The sequence below is a fragment of the Mesoplodon densirostris genome, chromosome 3, assembly GCF_025265405.1.
Source record: "Mesoplodon densirostris isolate mMesDen1 chromosome 3, mMesDen1 primary haplotype, whole genome shotgun sequence".
NCBI classification, from domain to species: domain Eukaryota; kingdom Metazoa; phylum Chordata; class Mammalia; order Artiodactyla; family Ziphiidae; genus Mesoplodon; species Mesoplodon densirostris.
Window position 1 is genome coordinate 107,109,973 of NC_082663.1, and position 13,887 is coordinate 107,123,859.

A 13,887-nucleotide genomic window follows, 5' to 3' on the forward strand; every position below is an offset into this window, starting at 1 on the left:
TCACCAGAGCACTAACCTGGAGCCAGACTGCTTGGGTGCCAATTTCAGCGCCCATCGTTTATCAGTGGTAAGACCTGGAGAAAGTTGCTTACCCTCTCTGTACCTGTCTCATTAGTAAAATGAGGATCGTAATATCTACTTTGTAGAATTGTTATGAGAATTAAATGGGTTTATATTTAAGTGCTATGAAAAGTGCCTGGATCATGGTATAAGTAAAACACAATGTCCCCTGGAGTTGTTAAAAATGGAGTAACCTCACATATCTGCTTACTGTGGGGAGGGGGGGAGTAGATGGAAAATAAAGCTTATTTAATATTTTAAATTTAAAAGACACTACTCGGATTACAGCCATTGTTTTTTCTCTGATATTTCGGGGCTCATGTTTTACTTAAGCATAGTAATCAACTGCAGCAGAAATGATCCGTGTAATCAGAGGGGAGAAGGGAAGGCGGGTAACCAGTAGTGCTGGAATGGAAAGCAGCTCAGAAGAGTGGGACATTAGGGCTTCCCTGGTGGTGCAGTGGTTAAGAATCCGCCTGCCAATGCAGGGGACACGGATTCGAGCCCTGGTCTGGGAAGATCCCGCATGCCGCAGAGCAGCTACGTCTGTGTACGACTATTGAGCCTGAGCTCTAGAGCCCTTGAGCCACAACTACTGAGCCTGCACGCCACAACTACTGAAGCCCACACGCCTAGAGCCCGAGCTCCGCAACAAGAGAAGCCACTGCAATGAGAAACCTGCGCACCGCAACGAAGAGTAGTCCCAGCTCGCCGCAACTAGAGAAAGCCCGCACGCAGCAACAAAGACCCAACACAGCCAAAAATAAATAAATTTAAGAAAAATAAAAAGGACACCCAGTTAAAAAAAAAAAAAAAAAAAAGAGTGGGTCACTGAGCTTACCACATCTGCCTGCTGAACGCAAAACCTTTTCCACGGTGACTTCCTGGAGAGCAGAGTCCACACAACTCTCGGCCCTGCCCAACTGAGGCGCTTGCTCTGACCAACAGCACCACCTACAGGTCAACACCATGAAGACAATTTGATAGTATCTGATTCCCGGCCAGATTTCTAGAACCCTGTAATTGCCAGTGAAAAAGCCTTCAACCAGCAAACAGCAAACACTGAGGAATTATTGGATCTGTGTTCCTATTTTCATACCTAATCTACCTTGGAAAATAAATGGCCTCTGCGATAATTCACACGAGGGAAATCCAATTGACAATGACTAAAATTATAAAACATATAGGAATAAACTTAAAATAATTTTGCCAAGAATCATAAGTATTTGAATTCAATGTACATACCATATACCTAGATTTTAAAAAACATGAGTATTGTAAATTGGTTCTTTCCTATTTATAAATCTGTGATCCTGATAAAAATCTCAAAGAACTTCACTTTTCAGAAACCTGAAAAATGCTTCTAAATTTCACTTAGGAAAATAGACAATATTTAAAAGTGCAGGGGCTTCCCTGGTGGTGCAGTGGTTGAGAGTCCGCCTGCCGGTACAGGGGACACGGGTTCGTGCCCCGGTCCGGGAGGATCCCACATGCTGCGGAGCGGCTAGGCCCGTGAGCCATGGCCGCTGAGCCTGTGCGTCCGGAGCCTGCGCTCCGCAAGGGGAGAGGCCACAACAGTGAGAGGCCCGCGTAACGCAAAAAAAAAAAAAAAAAAAAAAGTGCAAAATACCCCAATAACACTTATTGAGCTCTTACCACTGCCAGGCACTATGTTACTTTTGTAATTTTTTCCTTTAATCTTTACAGTTGTTTAGGATGGGTGTTATTACCATCCCGTACACTGGAAACGCTAATCACAGCCACTCAGGTCCACTGTGGGAGCTGGGAACTCTGGCAGTATGGCTATAACACCGGATGCAGGCAGGGAGGGGCAGACAGTCACAAGGGGCTCAGTGTAACCAGTAACCAGCAGTACAGGACTCCCAGCACCTAAATCACATGGCCAGGAATAACACACACAAATGCAAATTTTAACTTCTGTGGTTAAAAATACTAATAAGTAACTTTCATTAAGTCAGTAAAAAACAGAGGAACATGTAAGGCCAAAATTTTTTAATAAACATCAATGACAAAAAATGTCCTTGGGCTTCCCTGTTGGTGCAGTGGTTGAGAGTCCGCCTGCCAATGCAGGGGACACGGGTTCGTGCCCTGGTCTGGGAAGATCCCACATGCCGCAGAGCAGCTGGGCCCGTGAGCCATGGCCGCTGAGCCTGTGCGTCCGGAGCCTGTGCTCCACAACGGGAGAGGCCACAACAGTGAGAGGCCCGCGTACCGCAAAAAAAAAAAAAAAAAAGTCCTTGTTGCTAGAAACGTGTAGAAAACTTGTGAATTAGTTTCAAAGAAACCTTTCAGAATCAGTTTAACTTGACTTCCATACCTAAGATTAGAGTTGCCAGTCCCCCTCTCACCAGTGTACTAGAGATTATTATTCCATATTGGCCACCATGGCATGGCTTTAGCAAATACACAGGAGGATGGAGAGCCTCCTCATTGGAGAGAATAAATACCTGATTGGAGAGAAATTATAAATGTAAAAATTGAAAAAACACCAACACAGCTCATGTTTCGAAATACTTTTTAAAAAGTAATATGCTTGGAAGAACCAGGATATAAAAAAAATTTCAATAGAAATTAATCTCGATTTCACAAAATGAAAATAGCCTATTACTACATGGTTTCTAAAAACGTTTTAAATAGTGCTTTACTATTTTCTTCAGACATTATTATAGACAGTAAAGACAGGGCTACAATACCTAACATTGTGACTTACAAAGAAAAAACACAGCAAGGTTTTTTTTAAACAAATGCCCAAACTGCGTAATTTTCTTAAGCAATTGCTTGTATTAATCTTGTATTGATACACATATACTTTTTATCTATTTTGTACTTCAACACATGGAAGGAAACTTGGCTTTCAGCACAATCCTTTCATGAGATATTTAAAGAGTCCCTAGTTGAATAACGGGAAGCTCACAAGTGTGCAGTTTGTGTGTGCTGGGGAGAGGGGTGGTGGAAAGGGGATTAGAAAACATATGATTCCAAGCACCTGATTCTCTGACATCATTTTTTTTGTTGAATTTTTAATCAAAGTTATACATTCTCTTGATTTATAGTCAAATAGCTCTACAAGACTTGTTATGGAAGATAATCCCTCCTGTCTCCATGCCCCACCCCCCATTTGCCCTCTCCTGAAGCAATGATATTTTCAGAATTTAGCTCCCTATCTTTTATAAGCCTATGTTTCTATTTCTTGCTTCTGTAATTTTAGGCATTATTGATTCTCCACTACAGAACATAAACTGCCTGCCTCTCTGACCTAACTTCAAACCCTGAACTTTTCCTGCCAACATGCTCTCAGAAGGCCTATCATCCATGTTTGGCTTAATATTCAAGGTTGACAATAGCATACCTGGGTGAACACTAGTCCCAGCTGGGCCATGGAACATGTTATACCTTTCCTTCCCTGATAAATTTATAATTGCCTGGTTTTTTCATTTGCTTGCTTCTCTGCCATAACTTAATCCCAGATTCTTTGCCAGTTGTCTAAATCTCTCCATATATCTTGACACATCAGGTCGTCTACAGATGTCATCTTCTTGCAAGGCTTCTGTCCCAGTCCAGTCTGGCAGGAGTCGACGGGGTGGTGGCTGCTACCCATCAGGGGAGTGAAGGCTGCCAGGAAGACAGAACTGCAGGAGCCAGCATGAGCTCGACAAGGCCCTGGGCTGAATCACTCCAGTAGCTCCCGGGCAGCTTCTCAAGAGAAGGAAGTGGACTCCCAAGAAAGAAAAAGTGAACTATGCTGAGTCCACTGCGAACACAGGCTGCTACACACTTGGTTATTCTGAGAACAAACCTAAGGGCAACTAAAGAAGCCTAACAGCTAAAGAAGATGGTCTGAGGTTGCATAAGAAATCCAGATGTGCTCTGCATAGAATTCCACACAGTCTTCTGCAGGTGCAGGTTCTAGGTAGGGCAGGAGCAAAATCTCCATCCGCCCCCCAAATTTCTTCTGTGGTGACACAAGCCATCCTGAGCAAGAGAAGCTGTGATAATGATGAATGCCCTCAGACATCTTAAACAGCAAGTCGTTCCACAGGGATACTGTGCTATGGTCCTCCATAAACAAGGGACACTCCCTTCAATCACACCCTTTCCAACACCTGCTGAGGAGGGTGACGTGAATCAATACTTGCTACCGATTTCTTTACTTGCTCAGGAGACGTTCCTGCACCTCCTGACAAGACTTCTATTTTCTTCCCTATTATGTTCTATACTTTTCAAATTCCTACCATGGCATGCACTGTATTTTTCTAAATTATAAAAATAATGCTAAAGCTTAAAAAAATCAGTAACTACTAGTAACATAAAAATCCATCTAATCTATCTTTTATTACTTAAGGTTATGACATGAAAATTTTTATTTTTAAAAAAAGTCTCTTGATTTAGGCTTCAGAAGCATAAGGGATTAACCACTGTCAAATTCAAAATGATCCATTTATTCAAGGCAAATAGTAATTTTCTTCGTCTTCTTCAGAAGAAAGAGATGCAACAATGCCTGAAACCCTTGAAATGTCAGCTGAAAGCAACTTTACTGAAACTTGATTCCTTGGGCCAGAGGCAGGTCCTTACTGTAGTTGATGGTACTAAGGGGGGCGGGGAAAAAATGAACAAAATTAAATGGATAGTATACCCGTAATAGAGGAAATTTTATGCCATTAAAAAAATGTGTCGGATCTGCATATATTAACAAGGTCAAATATTCAAGTTATAAGCTAATGAAGAAAAAAATTAGGATACAAGACAACGTTAGTATAGATCCAGTTTTATAAAAGAAAAAAATGAGAAACAAAATTCTGGAAAGACACACAGCATATGTGTTAGTAATGGTTTCAGGGCACAAGAATATGGGGATTATAACTTCATCTTCTTTATGTCTCTCAATAACTTGTACTGAATTAGGAGGAAAAATACAGATATTCCCATTTTGATAGAAATAAAATAAAACTATAATAATTTGGAAAATAAAAGATTCCCTCTTAGTCAGCCATCTGGCTTTTCTCCTGAGAGGAAGTGTCTCCATCAGATGGGTTCCAAAAAGGCTGCAGCTACATGCTTGGTCCCCTAGATCTCAAGTACAAGAAAAGTAAAAGGAACATAACTGACTTCAACAAATGGGAATCAGGCAAAGAGCATGCATGTGTCTGAGAGTAAACAAGCCATAGCCAAAGCAACTCAGGAACTCCTGATATATACTTGAAATTTGCTAAGAGTAGATCTTAAGCTCGCTCTCTCTCTCTCTCTCTCTCTCTCACACACACACACACACACACTGTTGTGAGGTAAAGGATGTGCTAACTTGATTGTGGGAATCTTTTCACAATGTATGTGTATGTCAAATCATCATGTTGCACACTTTAAATATATTACGATTTTATTTGTCAATTATACCTCAATAAAGCTGGAGGGGAAAAAAAATTCCTAACAGACATGCAGTTGCTGAGGAGATAATGAGCGAAGCTGTAGGAAATCCCCCTCCCCGAGAGGTTCCAGAGCCAGTGAGAAGCAGTAAATGAGACAGACGGTGTCCTGGGTTCCTCACCCTGTGCTCTTTCTACAACCTAACACAACATGGGCCTGACCCCACACACTATTTTACTGCTCTTGGATAAACTGATTTCTACCCAAGAGGGAGGGAAAACAGAAAACAAATAAAAAGCAGCTCCTAGCCAGAACGTCCCAGCAACAGCTTCCCTTGCCAGCTACCCTTGTGCTGGGTGAACGTGCTAATTCACTTTCAAAGCTTGTGCTAACTACTCCCAGAGCTGTATCCCCCAGCTCGTTAGCCAGGGCCGCAGCCTGCCTGCCCACCTGCCCATCTCCATGTCCTACTGCCCTGGCAGCCTGCAGGGGTGGTAACTGTACCCAAGGAAAAAAACTGAAAGGACAGCCTCTTCCACTTTCTCCTGCTGGTTGACCCCAAGTGTCCTGCTCCTGTGCTGTCTCTAGACAGAAACCACTACCGAGATGGTTTCACAGTCAGGCGCTGGGCACTAGCTGAAGCTGGACAGATGGGTAGGAAAATAATAGCACCAAAGAGATGCTCTGGGAGGGGAGAGCTGTGGAATGTTAGAAACATAAAATCAAGAGAAACTGCACGAACACAGAGCAGACAGTAGGAGACTGTAGAAGCACATTCCAGAGGCTGTAAGGCCAAACCATTTTCCCAAAGCCTTTTCTTACCAAGTAGATCTTCTCATGTACTGTTTCCAGGCATCACTACCAGACTCCCTGCCACCGCCAGTGTGCTTCTCTCCTCCTAGAGAAATACACAAGCAGCTCATGAATCTTGCGCAGTGCCTCTGTGTGGGCTCCTACTCAGGATCACAGAAAAGAAGACGCCAGGAGACCAGAGCTACCTGACCAGTTACCTTATGGGTAGCCAGAGTATCCCCTCTGCAAACAAATAAATAAAAGACAGAGACCAAACCAAATGGGAAAAAGGGAACTAAGTTGGAAAATAAAGTAAAAGGAATTAACCAGAAAAACAGAAATGTCAGGAAGCACCTTAAAAAAAACCTTACCATTAGACCAAGGTGTTAAGAGTGGAAACCTCTAAATAGTGGAAATGCAATTTTATTTTCCCATTTATGCTTATCTGTATATAATTTTCTACAGTATACATAAACTATTTTATAATAAAAATTTTTAAATGCCGTATTATTTTTAAAGGTTACAAAAAGATAATGATTCCATAAAACAAGAAAAGGGTACTGTTTAAAAGCGTGCCATCAAAGCACACTTAGTATCATTTTTAGTAAGAGCAGGAGAAAAAAACAATAGAAGTGTTAGAAGAAAAGTTTGAGGAAATCTCCCAAAAAGACTAACGAGATGGAAAATAAGAGGGGAAAAAATAACACAATTAGATAATTCCTCAAGAGATAACATTCAAATAATAGGAGTTCTAGAAATTAAAATACAGAAAAATCAAAGGGAAAAAATTGTCAAAGAAACACTATCAAAACAAAATAAAACTATCAAAAACTTCCCAGAACTAAAAACTGTGAGTCCCAATGCTAAGGCCAATTACTGGCCCATTGACTGTCCAACAAAAATGTTTACCAAGACCTCCATTGAGGCATATTACTGAAGAATTTCAGAACATCAGACATAAATAACAGACCCCCAATTTTTTGAAATGGGGGAAAAAAAGACCAGAAATCAAAGTGGATTGGGCTTTTCAACCACAGTAATGGAAACCAGAAGATAAGTAAGTTATAGCTTCCAAAGGCTGAGAAAAACTTACAATCTGTGCAAAAAAGACATAGCAGGTCTGCTTACAATGTTGTTGGCATCTGGAAACTTGTAGACTAAACAGTTCCCTACACTGTCTCACTGAGCAAACAATGTGGTTTATGTTAAATACCTGCTTTCCTTCAGGGAGTCTGGAATTTGGGTGCTTAGGCAGAGGTTGCCTGTGTGACTGACCCCCAATAAAAGCCTTGGGTACTGAGTCTCTATGCTTTGCTGGTAGACAATGTTTCACATATGTTGTCACAATCCGATGCAGGAAGAATTAAGCACATCTTCTGTGACTACACTGGGAGAAGACTTAGGAGCCAGACACTTAGTATCTGGTTTCCTCTAGACCTCACCCTGTGCAATAATGTCTCACAGGAAAAGAGAGGGAGGGTTTAAGAAAGTTAATCTATGATAACAAAGGGTCAGTACATAATGTCTAAAGTTGTGAAAGAGCAGTTAAAGCACATTACTTAGAAAAACTGAAGTAAATTCAAAGGTCAATTTCCTTTTTCCTTCAGTAAGAATCTCAAAGTAGCTGCCTCCGGGAAAGGAGGAAGAAAAGCAAAGTATGGGGCAGAACTGCTCTTTCCATTATGAGACTTTTAAAAACTTTAGAAATTAACTCTAAAGGCTGAAATAAAAGAGTCAATTGGAGAGAGAAGGCATGGGCTGGAAACAGGGATTGAGGGCCTACAGAAGGAACAGACACTCACTTAATAGTGGAGCACAGAGATAAACGGCTAAACTGAAATCAGGAACGTTTATCAATGTCTGTACACTGAATAGTAATTGCCCTCTGCTTTAAAATGTATAGAAGAATGCTTCAAAAAAAAAAAAGAATGCTTCTAATTATTTAAATTTTACAGGTATTAATGTATGTTTGTTTTACCTCTCTCTCTGTGTGTATATATATATAAATAATGCAATCTGTTTTTACTATATTTTGGATAATTTTTAATAAGTTAATACATGATTGTTGGGAAGGCCTTTAAAAAAAAAACAAAAAAAAACTTTTACTATTAGTGCTAAGTTTAAGCATCAAGAGCCCCAGGCTCATTAAGAGAAAAGAGGAGCTGGGCCCAATGAAAAGAAACAACTCAATATTTTATCTAAGATAAAAGATAATGTATAATATTTACTATGCCCACTTTGCAAATAAAAACCAGAATTTTTCATGTGAAATTTTCTGGCTTTAGAGCAGAGGTTCTTAATCTTTTTGGGGTCTTCAAGCATCTCCCAAGAAAACAGATGCCATTTCAGGGGTTCACATAATTCAGGTGAAAGGCCCCTGTTCTAACATGAGGCTGCATCTGAGAATAAAATGTAGGACCTTGGACAATAACTCTGAATATAGAGCATAAGCTCTCTCGAGCATGTCAGACCAGATAAGATTATTATTTCAGTGTCTTGGTCAAACTTTTCTGAAAGACTAGTGCTTTTTCTTTGCCACCTGTTATGGACTAAATTGTGTTCCCCTGCCCCAATTTCATAGGTTGAAGCCCCAACCTCCAATTCCTTAGAACGTGGCTGGCTGTATTTGGCAACAGGGCCCTTAAGGAGGTAATTAAGGTTAAATGAAGTCATAAAGGTGGGGTTTTAAGCCAATAGGACTAATGTCCTTATAAGAAGATAAAGAGACACCAGGGATGTACATGCACAGAGAACAGGCCATGAGAGGACACAGGAGGAAGACGGCCATCTACAAGCCAGAAGAGAGGCCTCAGGAAAAAGCAAACCTGCCAACACCTTGATCTTGGACTTCCAGCCTCCAGAAATGTGAGAAAACACATTTCTATTGTTTGAGCCACCCAGTCTGGTATTTTGTTATGGCAGTCCCGGCAGACTAATAAACTGCCCAACATGAAAAAGGAGAAAGGATTCTCTACGTACCAAATGCACCTCCAATCTCAGCCCCACTCGTTGGAATGTTGATGTTTACAATGCCACAGTCTGATCCTTTTGGGCTGTGTGTGAAAAGGGAGGCAAAAGGAAAGCAAAATATGTGAAAGTAAAAAAAAAAAAAAAAAAAAAACACAAACACACAAAACAAATATACAGAAATGAATAAATAACCCAAACAAAACCTCTGAGACTCTCAATGCTAAACAAAAAAAATAATAAAAATAAATAGGGGACTTCCCTGGTGGTGCAGTGGTTACGAATCCGCCTGCCAATGCAGGGGACATGGGTTCGATCCCTGATCCAGGAAGATCCCACATGCCACGGAGCAACTAAGCCCATGCGCCACAACTACTGAGCCTGTGCTCTAGAGCCTGCGAGCCACAACTACTGAGCCCACGTGCGCCTAGAGCCCATGCTCCGCAACAAGAGAAGCCACCGCAATGAAAAGCCCATGCACCACAACTGCTATGAAGCGTAGGCCCTGTGTGCTGCAACCAGAGAAAGCCCGCGTGCAGCAACAAAGACCCAACGCAGCCAAAATTTTAAAATATAAATAAATAAATTTATTTTAAAAAATATTTTCACCTATGATGGTTTCATTTTCTTTTTTTATCGTCCATTCACCACACAAATCAGACTTACATAAGTTTTCAAAATAGACAAAGTTATACCCAAGCCAGCGAAAGATTCTGCCCAAATCCTTGGTAAATATGCTACTTGAAAGTCCCTGTTTTACTTCATTATTCCATGCAAAGACCTCGTCTTCATTCTAAAAGGACAGACATTGGAAGCTGTTAGATGATACACACTGTTCTGGTCCAAACTGACTAATAGTAAACTCATTTCGTGAAATTTACCAGTATAATTTTAGTGCACAAAAGGAAACTAAGGAGTCAACATCTTCCTAATTCTGTTTATCTTGTACAGTGCTTTGTGGGATTTTCCCCTTACCTGAACTTTGAGGAAAACATGAGTACATTCTTCCATTCAAGCCACTACGTATAAGAGCTGTTATTTACTGAGCTCTTACTATGTGCAACACACTGACCTAGGCACTGAGCATGCATTTATACATTTAATCCTCACCCAGTGACACAGGCTCTGTATTATCCCTAATGTACAGATTAGGCAAGAGAGGCTAAATGATTTGCTCAGGAACTCACAGTCAAACACACAGACACAAGACAAAACATGAAATTACACTCTGTAGTCACATTATGTGAAACAATCATAGACAACTTAAAGCAAGATTTTAATTAATGCAATCATATAATTGCAACAAGGTGTAAGTCTCATCATCCTTTAACTGTTAATCATGGCACAACCAAGCCTTGATTCAATCTCTAGACATCTGCTGGCATGGTAGAGCCTGTCACGTGCTGGGAAGGAGACCCTCTAGTTACCTTTATCTGTTAAACCCTCCACAGTCTGTCCTCTGATACAAGTTGTAATTGTATGTCTACAAATTGCCCGTGTATCTTCTCATTTTGTCCACTGATACTTAGCACTCAGACTATCAAACTACCTGGTCTCTTTTGTGCAGAAGCTGACTTCATAGTCCACACAGCTCAACTGTATCAACACAGCTGATACAGGTGATGAGGGCCACATTCTCCATAAATTTCAATGTTGGCCCTCTACTTGTCTTAATTCCCCTGGCAGCTAGCTTATGCTCTATTGTTTAAAGTGTTCATCTCATCATACTTTGTCCTTAACCTTCAAATCTTTACTAATCGGAGTGACTTTCTAAAACCTCCCTAAAGGCTGACTGAAATTTAATATGCCTTTATTTTCTCCTAGTCTTCTCATTTGTTTCAACGTTGAACTAGAGAAAAGAGAGAAGGAATGCATTTTTTTACCTTGAATTTAAAGACATAAAGAATTGGGGCAAAAGTCTCTGTGTGTACAATGGGCGCGTTGTGGTCAAGGCCTGTCACAATTGTCGGTTCTACATAATTTCCAGGGCGATCCATAACCTGCAGTAGAGAAAGGAAATAAAAACAAGAGCATTTTGTTTTCTGGTTCTTGGAGTCAGAGGATACCATCTTTGTTTATAATTTTGGGAAAAAAAAATAAACACCATTTATAAGTGAATTATTTCTCCAAAATAACTTCCCACCATGAATGAAAATTTTCTCTGCCTCTTATTGGTTCTAACTTAGTTGGTCAGAAAAGAAATAGAATAAAGGAGTCAAGGATAGAGAGCTGTGTCATGCATCATGAGCAAGTTACAGTGAAAAAACGCTGTTACAGGTGGTTATTTTTAACTTCACATAATTTTAAAAGAGGTAATCTATACCTGTTCTGTTACAAACTGTATTGTGCCCATACCCACACCCCCAAATTCTTATGTTGAAGCCTTAAACCCACCCCACTCCCATTATGAATAAATTTGGAGACAGGACCTTTAAGGAGGTAAAGTTAAATGAGGTCATGTGGGTGAGGCCCTAATCAGATAGAAATAATTCCTCATAAGAAGAAGAAGAGACACCAGGGACCTCCTCTCTCCAGGCAGGGAGGAAAGGCCATGTGAGGACATGGAGAGAAGGTGGCCGTCTGCAAGCCAGGGACAGAGGCCTCACCAGGAAGGATCAACCCAGCCAGCACCTTGATTTGGGACTCAGCTTCCAGAACTGTGAGACAAATTTGTTGTTTAAGCCACCCAGTCTGTGATATTTTGCTATGGCAGCCCTAGCAAACTAACACATTAATAACACAGAAATCAAAAGCTCTAAAAGGGTATACTATAGACACTCTCCTAACTAACCTCCACATAACCAAATTACTAGTTCATCTCCACTTCTATAAAATATTCTGATGCCTGCAGCAAGCTGTTTGGCTGGTGGTCAGCTCTCCAAGGTGACTGTGTAATTCTGCTCTCACCCTCTGAGCTGTACGTTTACCAAGAGTCATCTGTATTTACTCCCAACCCTGTATGTGGCAGCTGTATTTGTTATTACAATACCATATTGCATTATGTAACTTAAGTAAATATTACACAAAGGGGAAAAAAGAGCTACTTCTAAAAATTAAGTTAAAATGCTTAAAAAAACTCAAGGTAAGTAACAAAAAGTACAAATACACATACACATCTCTATCCAACGAGATGTGGGTATGTCAACGTTGAGAAACTAGGGAGAAGGATTCTGCTTCTCAGAGAGCTTTGCAAGAGACTTTTCAGTGATTTTTAAAGAAGTGAAAATAAATTGTAGATAATAAATTATATATATAGCTTATTCAAGGATGAAGACAAATTCCTATCATACACGAAGAAAACACGTTGAATCTACATCTCAAGAATCAAACAAATATAGTGTGAAATGAAATTCATATTTTATGGCAAGACAAGAAAAATTTAAACATCAAAAACTTTCTCTGCCCTATGGCCTCCTCTCTCCCCTCAACTGGGCACTGTGTATCTGTATCATGCACCAACCAAACCTCCCCATCGGCAGAAATACCTGCTCAACCATAAACAGCAACATTCTCCTAGCACTACCAAGACAACTCCTTAAAAGGTAACATTCCTTATCTTGTAAGGGGCCATGATGACCCTTAGATCTAGATTGTGTAAACTGTCAAAGATACGTCATTCAATGTACAGTCCTCTGTCTAAAAAACTTATATAAATGCCTTGACTTCTAACAGGTAGAATGGTTCTCGGAGCTTTCTGAGGTGCTGTTCCCGGGTTATAATCCTTGATTTGGCTCAAATAAAAATTTCCATTTCTTTCTTAAATCAACTAATTTTTCATCGATAATAGTAATATGTGTTAAAAATGCTTTTGGTATGTATTTTTTTTGATTCCCTGCCTTAAATGACTTAATAATCACTACTAAACGCGGATTTTCAATTGCACTAAATACAGTCTTCCGTACCGTGAAAAAGAGGTCTCCCTTCCATACAAATTCCCAAGGACTCAATTCAAAGGCAACCCTGGCTCTGAGCTGTGTCTTTCCAGAAATGTTCCATTCATGTTACATTGTCATTCTTTAAAATATGTATTTCCCCGTTATAAAGGGGATGGAGAAAAGAAAAGTGGCAGTCAGGCACCCTTTATCAATTTACCCAGAGCCCTGCTTGTGCGAAAGGAAAAGAAAGAACCTGTCACTCCTGATCTCAAGTTGTCATTACCTTGCCACCATAGACCACGGTGCCACCTTCTTTCTTTGCTTCCTCCACTGCTCCAAGAAACATGCTCACTGCCTGTTTGGTGTGGAGTGGCCCATAGAGAACATTAGCTGGAAAGAAAAAGGAATGCTCTTCATTTCACCCTAACTGGCATCATTTTATAATTAAACAGCTTTCCCAATGAACCCCTTCATATATTCCCTCAGTTTAGAGCAGGAGTCAGCAACCTTTCTCTGCAAAGAGCCGGACAGTAACTATTTAATGCTTTGCATGACATGTGGTCTCTGCCACGACTACTCAATTCCGCCAATGTAGTGCAAAAGCAACCACAGAAGATATGCAAAAAAGAAGGTATGGTTGGGTCCTCATAAGCTTTCTATACAGAAACATGGAGGTCCAAATCTAGGGAAAGAGCTATCAATTCATCAGAGTACTGCAGTACAAATATAGGCTCTGCTTATTTATTACAGGGTGATCATTCTCTAAGAACTTCACAGAACCAGCAGTCAGTGAACAATTTAAGGGGAAGAG

At 40.4% G+C, this 13,887-nt stretch overlaps 1 protein-coding gene across 1 annotated transcript in view; it reads right to left on the reverse strand.

Moving 5' to 3' along the window:
* Nucleotides 1-4,394: 4,394 nt before the first annotated feature.
* Nucleotides 4,395-13,887, reverse strand: part of ALDH7A1 (aldehyde dehydrogenase 7 family member A1) — a 36,946-nt gene continuing 27,453 nt past the window's right edge. The window contains exons 13-18 of the mRNA XM_060093297.1: nt 13,360-13,466; nt 11,085-11,201; nt 9,897-9,994; nt 9,214-9,287; nt 6,265-6,340; nt 4,395-4,667 (exon numbers count right to left, since the gene is read on the reverse strand). Coding sequence (XP_059949280.1) covers nt 4,613-4,667; nt 6,265-6,340; nt 9,214-9,287; nt 9,897-9,994; nt 11,085-11,201; nt 13,360-13,466 — 527 coding nt within the window. The 3' untranslated portion in view covers nt 4,395-4,612. The remainder of the gene's footprint in view (nt 4,668-6,264; nt 6,341-9,213; nt 9,288-9,896; nt 9,995-11,084; nt 11,202-13,359; nt 13,467-13,887) is intronic.